The sequence below is a fragment of the Ornithodoros turicata genome, chromosome 4, assembly GCF_037126465.1.
Source record: "Ornithodoros turicata isolate Travis chromosome 4, ASM3712646v1, whole genome shotgun sequence".
NCBI lineage: Eukaryota > Metazoa > Arthropoda > Arachnida > Ixodida > Argasidae > Ornithodoros > Ornithodoros turicata.
This window is the reverse complement of record NC_088204.1, coordinates 76,637,335-76,647,103: the sequence shown is the minus strand read 5'-3', so window position 1 is coordinate 76,647,103 and position 9,769 is coordinate 76,637,335. Positions and strand designations below refer to the sequence as shown.

At 47.5% G+C, this 9,769-nt stretch overlaps 3 protein-coding genes across 6 annotated transcripts; 2 read left to right on the top strand and 1 right to left on the bottom strand.

Moving 5' to 3' along the window:
• Window positions 1–147: 147 nt before the first annotated feature.
• LOC135391929 (protein-lysine N-methyltransferase EEF2KMT-like) lies at window positions 148–5,694 on the top strand. 2 transcript variants are annotated; one of them, XM_064622500.1, is made up of 9 exons: window positions 148–391; window positions 552–689; window positions 752–862; window positions 933–1,010; window positions 1,083–1,138; window positions 2,221–2,465; window positions 2,839–2,973; window positions 3,747–3,863; window positions 5,247–5,694. In XM_064622500.1, the coding sequence occupies exons 1-8, from the start codon at window positions 311–313 to the stop codon at window positions 3,845–3,847; spliced, it is 945 nt and encodes a 314-aa protein (XP_064478570.1). In that variant the 5' UTR covers window positions 148–310; the 3' UTR covers window positions 3,848–3,863; window positions 5,247–5,694. The 2 variants fall into 2 exon arrangements, with proteins under 2 accessions (XP_064478570.1, XP_064478571.1); XM_064622501.1 differs by having other exon boundaries at window positions 4,134–5,694.
• LOC135391931 (dihydrofolate reductase-like) lies at window positions 4,222–6,271 on the bottom strand. 2 transcript variants are annotated; one of them, XM_064622503.1, is made up of 3 exons: window positions 5,994–6,271; window positions 5,235–5,573; window positions 4,222–4,773 (listed from the first exon to the last, which is right to left on the bottom strand). In XM_064622503.1, the coding sequence occupies exons 2-3, from the start codon at window positions 5,559–5,561 to the stop codon at window positions 4,522–4,524; spliced, it is 579 nt and encodes a 192-aa protein (XP_064478573.1). In that variant the 5' UTR covers window positions 5,562–5,573; window positions 5,994–6,271; the 3' UTR covers window positions 4,222–4,521. The 2 variants fall into 2 exon arrangements, with proteins under 2 accessions (XP_064478573.1, XP_064478572.1); XM_064622502.1 differs by having other exon boundaries at window positions 5,235–5,582; window positions 5,994–6,270.
• Window positions 6,272–6,323: 52 nt separating this feature from the next.
• LOC135391928 (serine/arginine-rich splicing factor 2-like) lies at window positions 6,324–8,376 on the top strand. 2 transcript variants are annotated; one of them, XM_064622498.1, is made up of 3 exons: window positions 6,324–6,857; window positions 7,070–7,153; window positions 7,357–8,376. In XM_064622498.1, exons 1-3 carry the CDS (start codon window positions 6,475–6,477, stop codon window positions 7,922–7,924), a joined length of 1,035 nt encoding a protein of 344 aa, XP_064478568.1. In that variant the 5' UTR covers window positions 6,324–6,474; the 3' UTR covers window positions 7,925–8,376. The 2 variants fall into 2 exon arrangements, with proteins under 2 accessions (XP_064478568.1, XP_064478569.1); XM_064622499.1 differs by lacking the exon at window positions 7,070–7,153.
• Window positions 8,377–9,769: the final 1,393 nt, after the last annotated feature.

Sequence of the window (9,769 nt, the reverse complement as noted above, 5' to 3'; positions counted from 1 at the left end):
CGCGCACCACGCAAAGTATTTTTGCTTCTTCGTTATCGCTTTATCCTCTTCACAAAACCAAACAAACCATATCAAACAATCAGATCAAGTGTAAACAAAGCCGCAGAACGAAAGCGCTTTCGGTTTCAGTTTTAGCAGACGACAAAAAAGGGGGCACCTCTGTCGCTGCATACTGCATCCACGCTGCATCCACGTGGTAGAGGTCCTGTGTTGATCGCTGTCTCGACGTTTTTAGTGTGTCAGCTTCATCAGTAGCCTTCTGCAAGTTGTTTCATAAAGCTCAGAGCCAATTTAGCGTTGTGCTACAAATATGAGACAACACAAAACGTTGTCTTCTTTGTCCAAAAGGTTTCTAGCCTGTACGAGTACTCGCGATGCTGTGAGCTGTCTTGTGAGTACCACGACACGACGACCTAATTTATTACAGATTACTTTGCAGATTATTACTTTACTGTATCTCAGTATAGCGAGTCGTGTACTGAACATGCCTTTTCACTATAATGTTCATATTGCACCCGTCCTTCTTTCCCAATATCGTGTGTTTATCGCAGGAAGCCCTTCCGAACAGCATGTTAGATGACGAGTTTCAGAAAAATATCCTGACGAGGACAGTGTTGCACGACGTTTCGAAAAACTTTCCACAAGCATCGGGTTATCGCAGATCTTTCTTGAAGGCCTTAATTGCAATGGCAAGTAGTTCACGTTATGCATATATCACACAGTTACGTTGTATGTACTTCACATGTTTTAGCTGGAGTCGCGTGGTGCCGAAGTGATCGAGGACATTTATGCCCTATACACAGACTTAATTTCAGCTGTGGACGATGATAACACGAAACTTCGGTACATCACCTACTTAATGGTATGTTCCCCTCGCACGATTTCTGATTGATAATGCCGATTGGTTAATCTGCGCCCTACTTTTCCATTAGGATGATTTCTCATATGTCACAGTGATAGAATCCAAAGCATTGGTCTTGAACGGAACGACGGGACTGACAACATGGCCGGTAAGTTAAGTAAATATTAAGATTAAATAAGAAAAAAAAAAAAAAAATCTGGACCTTCCTTTGTTTTCTAAGGCAGCAAAATACTTTTCTGAATGGTGCTTGGCGAACAAGCAGCTACTCGATGGCAAGTAAGTGTTTGAAGCCTAATGACGTTTCTAGAAATATATGTACAGTGCTGGACAAAAGTTTACGGAACGCACGAGCGGCGTATTTTGTCTGGGCAGAGACACCCTAGCGGCGAGCGGAAGCGGGCGGGTCCACTCGTTCATAGAGATGGAAGAGTGCGCTTGTGGCGACCCACCGTGGTAGTAGTGGTAACTTTGCTTTTGAGTGTAACGAACGCCAAAATGATTTCGTTTTTGGTCTACTGCACCGAGCGCGAGTGGCTATCGCGGGAAGGAAGTCTCTCCGCTATTGGAGAGATAACAGGGCGCTAAGATGATTTGAGGTGACAACGGGCTGGCAGTGCCTAGCTTTTTTCTTTTTTTATTACACAAAAACAGAAGAAAAGAGCGAGTACCCTTGAACACACAGACAAAAAAAAGAGGCAGGGGGAGACGATACTGTCTCGATACTTTGTCGGCCCCCTTTTCGCAGCAATAACTGAAGCCATACGCACAGGAAGGGAAGCGTATAGCCGACGGACAAGGTCCACGTCTTCACGTAGCAAGGACCACTCTGCTTTTATGAATTCCCAGAGTGCGTCCTTGCTCCTTGTAGGCGTCTGTCTCTTGTTCATCCTATTCTTCAGGATGCCCCAGATGTTTTCGGTGATGTTTAAGTCCGGGCTCTGCGCAGGCCATGTCAGCTGCATTACGCTGAGGCGTAAAAAAAGAAAAAAAGCTAGGCACTGCAGCCCGTTGTTACCTGAATTCATCTTAGCGCCCTGTTATCTCTCCGATAGCGGAGAGACTTCCACTCGCGCTCGGTGCAACAGACCGAAAACGAAGCCATTTTGGCGTCCGTTACACTCAAAAGCAAAGTTACCACTACTACCACGGTGGGTCGCCACAAGCGCACTCTTCCATCCCTCTGAACGAGTGGACTCGCCCGCTTCCGCTCGCCGCTAGGGTGTCTCTGCCCAGAGAAAATACGCCGCTCGCGCGTTCCGTAAACTTTTGTCCAGCACTGTACCATTTAGTACACATGAAGTTATTTAATTACACAGAGATAACTGGTGTATGTGTGAGAACAGCATCTGTCTTTGCAGACGACTCCTGGAACTGGGCTGTGGGGTCGGCTTCATGGGGCTAACGATCTGCAAATGCTGCTCTCCGAAATCTTACACCTTTACCGATGTTCACGAAGCCGTCCTCGACGCTGTTAGGAAGAACGTGGACATAAATCGACTGCAAGAAAATGTTCCCATCCAAATCGAAGCCCTCGATTGGGAGGAAGTTGCAAGTTGTGATGCCTGGAAGCCCAGAACTACCGCAGATGTTATTCTGGGCAGTGGTACGCTCTTACAGCTTGTGTTGTTATTTAGTAGGGAAAATTATCTTGAAGTTACAATTTAACTATCAAAAGAGTTATATTTTCAGTTTCCCACTGAGACGGAACGATTATAAAGTTCCTACCGTGAACCTAAACCCTAAACTGTTCACTCTGACCAGGGGCGGATCCAGACCCTCGGTTTGGGGGTGGGGGTTTCTTTGTCGGTGCGGGTAGTGGGAGAGGGGAGAGAGGGATATCCCGATCCGATCGCCCCCCCTCCCCCCCTGGATCCGCCACTGACTCCGACCCTGTTGTTCAGAGCCATTGTATACTACTCGGTCGACAGGATGTACGTTGATGTTGAGTCACTGAAACAACAGGCGTCCATTTTCAGATTTGGTCTACGACGTACGTATTGTTCCACCTCTGGTGGCGACATTGAAAAAGTTGTTAACTACGAGCAGCGTGGCATACATCGCTTCAACCATACGTAACCCCAAGACATACAACATCTTTCTGGAACATTTAGGTAAGTTCTCCATTTTTAAATTGTGCTCAACAGAAATTAAGACACGATGAGCAAACGCGAAAGAGACACTGACAGTGTTCACTAGCAGCGTTGTTTCTTTAATATTTTTTTTACAAACAAAAGACGCGACCAACCTGGCAGATCTCTAGCTAGAAACTCTAGGTTCGCTGACCTTTGACGCACGCGGCCTACTAGAGTTTAGCAACCATGTCATCTGCACTTCTCCCTAGCGCTTCAATTTGGAGGCTAGCAGTAGCACTGACCATCAGCCTTTGCTTGTTTGATTGCTATTCCTAGATTTTTAGGATTGGATACCTTGTATACCTTTCGATTTTTGTACAACCAGAGTGTATTTTACGGGGGAGGGTTGTGTTCCTGTAAAAGTTATGCAATCACTATGATTCTACACACTTTGACGGGAGTTGTACCACCATGATTGTCTGCTATGACATGCTCTGCCATTCAAATTTCAACCGCCCAATCACGATAGAGGCCCCGTAATCCGAACTGCAGCGCCCCTGGTGGATCACACTGACGCGACCTTCCATAGGAATCGCATATTACGACAACTAGGACGTTGTGGACTCACTATCCTGGAAGAGATGAATGAGCGTGGTTTTTGACACTCTGCTGCCTGTGCTGCTTGTCCAATAAACCAAGTTGCTAGTGCCGTATCTCCCTTGCGTTTGCTCAACGTGTTTTAAGTAAACCAACGCGTTCTGCATCTTCTTGCACTTCTGACAAAAATTGACATTTTGCCGTCTACATCTCAGACAAGTCACAGCTGCGGAGACGGTCCATGTCGCCTCCACGAGAAGACGTGTTTATCTACGACAGATCTGCGGAAGTTGCATTACTCGAAATAAGAAGCTGACAATTCACTTGAACGTGTGAGTTTTTCAGGTTGTAACACACCGTAGCTGGGCACCTGTGTTCTTTGGTTTTATGTTTTTTATTGGGAGGGGGGGACATAAACTCAGTTTTATTTCAGGAGCCATAAAATAGGGTAGAGGCAGGCAATATGGGATTGGAAAACAAAAAAGTGCTTCTCGCTTTTTAGCTGAGCACGAGATCCTGAGCGGCTGTGCCGAGTGTGCAGAGCTCAGCGTTCTCCTCAGCGTGCCTGTATTGTTGGCTGAATTTGGAAAGTGTGTTTTCAGAGTTTCTTGGGAGTACTATGTGACAATGATGCAAAAAAGGTGAGAGTACTTGGAACGGTGCTATTTCGCACGACACATCACATGCAACTCTTGTTCAGACTTTTTTATTGCCCTCGTGTACAGCAGGACTTGAAGAGGGTGTCAAAAAAGCCAGCTAGTATAAAAATAGAAGTCATCAAAATGCCAGCAGACATAACATGCATCAAAATGGCGGCACCTTAACAGTTGTACAACCTGGGCAGGTTCGTGAGCTAACACTTATATGTTTGTAGTCTTGAGTAGTCAAGTAGTCTATAAATGGAATGCTGATAACAGGTATGTGTGCAAGTCGATCGGATAGTACGTAACTTCGTTCGGTCGCTGTCGCTCGTGTGTTGCGGTGAGGAACCTAGTTGTCCTGTCGTTCGTACACCTTGTATCTGAAGGTGAGGCCGTTCTCGGTCTGCTCTTCCTGCGGTACCTGATCGTCCTGCACTTCATGAAATACGGAGTGGTCGATGGCGGGGAAGAAGACGTCGCATTCGAAGTCGGCGTCGATCTCCGTCACGTAGAGCCTCGTGCACAGTGGATCCGCGACGGCCAGCTTGTACAGCTGTTCTCCCCCGATTACGAAAATCTTGTCGACTTTTCCCTCCGCAGCCTGCGGAAGAAATGTTGGACGCGGTCAATGGCAGTCTAGCGTTGTGTCATCTGTGTTACGCTGTATTTTACGTGTGCTCACACTCGGGCATTTTGTGGTATGCTACGAGTTGTCTAAGTTTTCTTTTGAAGCATCTCCGTGACTTTCCTAGTTATGTTTTCTAGTTTAATTAATTAGCTCCAATTAGAATGTGAGTTCTAATTACTTGCAATGAAAACCCCTTTTTGTTACTGTTTCTACATTGTGGTAAAATGATGAAATGACACTGTAAAGAGGTTTCAACCTAAAGTAACAGAGTAAGGTCTGACCTTTTTTGGCCTAGAAGGCTTTCACAAATTTGGGGGAGCAATTAGGGTGCAATGATTCAACAAGATGCAATAGTGCAATAGAGTGCAATGATTCAACAAGATGCAATAGTGCAATAGGGTGCAACGTTTTCAACAAGATTCTCAAGACTGTACCATTTTCTGCAGAAGGCTGGTGGCCTCGGGCAGGCTCTGAACGACGTGATGCCCTTCGGGGACTTTGGAAAGGGTCCGGCTGACCACGACGTTGAGACGATCCGCAAGGGGGCGGTACTTTGGTGGAATGGAATCCCACGTCTTGCGACCCATGATGACGCCATTTATCTTGCCGGGGGCGCTGGTGGTGGTGGTGATGCGAGAAAAATACGCCATCTCTTTCTTCAAACGCCAGGGAAGGTTTCCACGAATGCCCAACCCACGGCTAAGGCACATTGCAGCAATGGCCGAGTAAGGCACGACGAGGCATTCGGCACGCGATGGCATGATGATGATAATCTGGGAGAACTAAGTTATGGGACATATTTAAAGAGCTGAGTCAGACTTGCGTAAAACAAGTGTGTGTGTATTGGCTGTGGGAAGAAATACATGACAATAAAGGTGTTGGAGTTGCTTGGAATATTGGCTGTAGTTTTTGCATGTCGATGATAAGTGATAGATACTTGAACATTATTGATAGACGTCAATGATACTTTGAACATGCATCTACTCTTCTGCATGAACCTAGTGTTCTGTTTTAATCAGCAGTGAAGGCTCAATAGGGTAGCTAAGTGATACAGACGTATTTGGGTGACAAAAGTTGAGAAACAGCTTGGACGTGTTCTAATTTCACAAAATGAACGCATCCGTCTTTATGCGATTCTTCGACAACATTACTATTGCTTAAAAATGCGCATGCCTCGCTTAGTCTTGTCTTACCTCACGGGAGAACCACGTGTGAAGCAAACAACTCGCTGTCACGAGATTTTGATACGAGAAAAATTCTGACTTCTGAGGTTCCCCGCGGTTGACGTCGGTCGACGTAGGATCACAGGCTACTACATGTACATGCTTTCACATGTTCTTCATGTCCAACGTTCTAGTTCGAACGTATTCTTTCATTCGTGTGTTTCTTTCACTAAATTTTAACAGAATGTATGTTAATTCGACTAGATGTGACAGTAAAACTTTAAACTCCTGTAAAAAGTTTGGAGGAAAATAAATAACACGACATACGAAACTAATCCCCTAGAAGCTGCTATCTTCATGGCCAATGATGTAGCGGCGGCGCGGGGCGCCAGGCGGCTTCAGTTAATTTTCAGGCGCCATACTTGATGCTCCTTGCTGCCTGCGTTTCAACCAAGTTTACTCGAAGAAATCTACGAAAATCGTCTGACTTGAGCACCAAGTCGGCTTCAAGATGAGCTACGGGCGTGGACCACCGAGCGTCGACGGTATGACTTCTCTGAAAGTCGACAACTTGACATACAGAACAACGCCGGAAGATCTCAAACGCGTGTTCGAAAAGTATGGGGACGTCGGAGACGTGTACATTCCACGTCATCCGTACACGCGGGACAGCCGAGGCTTTGCATTTGTGCGATTCTACGACAAGAGGGACGGCGAAGATGCCATGGATGCCTTGGACGGATATATTCTGGATGGACGAGAACTGCGTGTGCAAATGGCGCGCTACGGTAGGCCTACCGATCCTTATCGCTCCTCACGAAGCGGCGGGAGATATGGCGGATCCTCTAGACGGTCTCGTTCCCGATCCAGGAGCCGCAGCAGACGGCGTTCTAGGTGAGTGTGTTTTTTTCATATCCTGCGTGTGTGCGTTTAAAACGTACGAACTTGGCAAGTTCATACACAAAGAGGAGGGTTCGAGGGAGGTAAAGTTGCGCCGCAGCGCCACGGGATGTCGCTACCAGGAAATAAACTTTGCAGCAGTTACAGACGATTTGCGCATTCATTTTTAATTGCGTTCCTAATTATTATTTTTGATTATTAACCAGGAGAAGCCGTACTCGGTCCCGTTCACGCTCAAGGCGCCGCTCGAGGAGCCGGTCAAAGGACAAGCGTCACCGCTCGAAATCTAGGTATTCAAATCGTCTGCTCATAATCGCATGTTTTTTTGTTTGTTTTTTTACTTTCGGTTTTTAGCTTTTCGGTGTTTCATTCGGTTGTGCTGCATGCGCTCTGCCTTATGCTGATACCGTTGAATTATATTTATCAGCAGATGGAAGTGTTTGACTTTGTTCATGTTCATTGATTGGTTTTTCATATTGATATTCATTGATAGGTCAAGGTCCCGCAGCCGTGGTCGCCGCCGTAGTCGCAGCCGCAGCCACAAAAGGAGCCGAAGCAGGTCCCAAGGGAAGCGAAAGAGCAAGAGCCGTTCTCGTAGCCGCAGCAACCGTCGCAGCAGGTCCAGGAGCCACCACAAGAGCAAGAGCCGATCCCGCAGCCAGAGCCGCCAGAAGAGCAGGTCTGGAAGTCGCAGCAAGAAGAGCAAGAGCCGTTCGCACAGCGGGGAACGGAAAGGCCGCAGTCGTAGCCGAAGCAGGAAGAGTGGGAGCAGGGAAAAGAGCCGGTCAAACGGAGAGCCCAAGCGAAGCAAGTCTGAGAGCAGGTCCAGGTCACGTAGCCCTCATCGAAAAGAGGAGGAGGAGGAGGAAGAAGAGAGGCCCGGGAGCATAGCGGATGAGGCGGAGGCTGTGGAAGAAGCTGCAGAGGAACAGTCAGAGCTCAAGTCTCCCGCCAGGGAGTCTGGTCAGAGCGGAGGTGGCGGGGACAGCAGCCCCGCGCGGGAGGAGCGCTCGGTGTCCAAGTCTCCGTCACGGGACTCGAACCAGCAAATGGACACGTGAAGGACCCTTGCGAGTTTCCGATTAGCCGACACCGCCGTCACTTGCAGGGGCCAATCGAGGTAGATAACGTTGGTGTTTTGTAAAGCTTCACATGATTTTTTTTTTAATTTTTATTTTGATTTTTTTCTTTGGACGCGTACGACGAGCCTTGTTAGTATTCCAGGGGCTTTTCTTGTAAAACATTAGCTGACTCCCCAGTATCATTCATTTTCGATTAATGTTAAGCCATCATTGTGTACCCTAAAAAAACTCAGTGGCAAGTCGGTACCCCCTTTTCGTTTTTGTTTATTAGCATTAGTGGCTTCCTCCTATAATCTCCCTTTGTTCGCCTTTTTCATGTTCTAGTGTGCTCATCGGAACTTTCTTCCCATACCTAACGTTACGTGTATCTCGAGTGCTGCGCTTCCTTTTTTAAAAAAAAAAAAGATTAAATCTTGACATTGCTCGTGTCAGTCATCGTATGCACCTTGGAAGTGTTGCACTGACGGTGGCACGCAGATTTTGTGATCGGCGAGTTTGGGTCCTCCGCCAACAGAACATTTGCGGTGTATCGTGATTGTTTTCGAAACTGTTTGATGAGAATGCTCTGTCAAGGTCACCTGTATTGATGACGCCGATTTAAAAAATAATTGTGCCACATACGCTGCACAATATCACTTGCCAGAAGTCCAGAGCTACCCTATGTGCATTCTGCACATTGGGGCTAAAGCAGCAGCACCCGATATTCGTAGCTTCTTTCTGTTGTCGTCGTTGCTGGTAGATCGACGATTTTGCACGTCGCCGTCACAAAGTCTGCGTCGCCACTACAATTATGCACCCCAGCTGATATTTGACAGCTGGTCACTTGAGTGTGTAGAAGTTACTTTTTGTGTATCACTATCTGACCTGGTGGGTGTGTGTGTTTTGTGCCCTGGCCCGCAGGCGCTGATGTGCGATCGAGAGCGTGTTGTAAGCCGTGTGGTTCGAGAGCCGCTGTGCCGGAGCGATGCTGTGCTGTTGCAGGCCGGCGTTCCTGTTGCAGCCCTTGTTGCTGTTGGGGGGGATGCTGGCCCCTCCCATCCCACTTGTGTTTCTTTCAGCTGCTCTACGGGGGGGAACGTAAAACTTGGATGGGGTGCAGATTGGTCTGGTCTGGGGGGGGGGAGTACGCGGCAACTTTGGGGTGTAAGTTTGGGGCAAAAAAACTTTTCGGGGGAGGGGGCGTAATGCTTGGTGGGGTGTTATATGGGTTAAGCACCTTTTACATGTCGTTTTTTTTTTGTTTTTTTTTACGGGGGGGGGGGGGAGCTTAAATGTGGGGCATGTATTCCACGAGGGAGCAAGAATGCTGAATGTAATGCTTTGCTGTGCAAATCATTAGGGGAGAAGCCCCAGTATGGGGGAACAAATTTTTATATACCGTTTTAAGCATTTTCACTTTGGGCTCAAGGATTGGCTATTGAAGGTGCTGCAGAGCACGAACAAAATTATAAAAAAGTTTTATTGGTAATGGGGATGGGCAATGTTAAAAACCTAAAAGCTGGTGTTCCTGTGGTGTTCGAGACCTGCTGTGCTGCGCTTGGCAAGAGGGAGCAGTTGCGGATGGGAGTTGGCGGCGTTTTGCTGTTGCTGTCCTGTTGCGGGTGCCTTTGCCAGGTCGAGAATTTGTGCAGTGGGTAAGTAGGCGGATGAGGCGTCTGCTTTCTCAGGTGTGCATCTCATGGGCAGAACGGAGGCGAGTAGCTGCAACCGGCCGGTGTACCACTTCGGCAGCAGTTTGGATGCCTGCTGGTGCTGGTTTAGGTGAAGTTTTTGGTGTGTGCTGTGCGGTGTTTTGTGCCGTTTGAAGAACGTTTCGGGATGTTT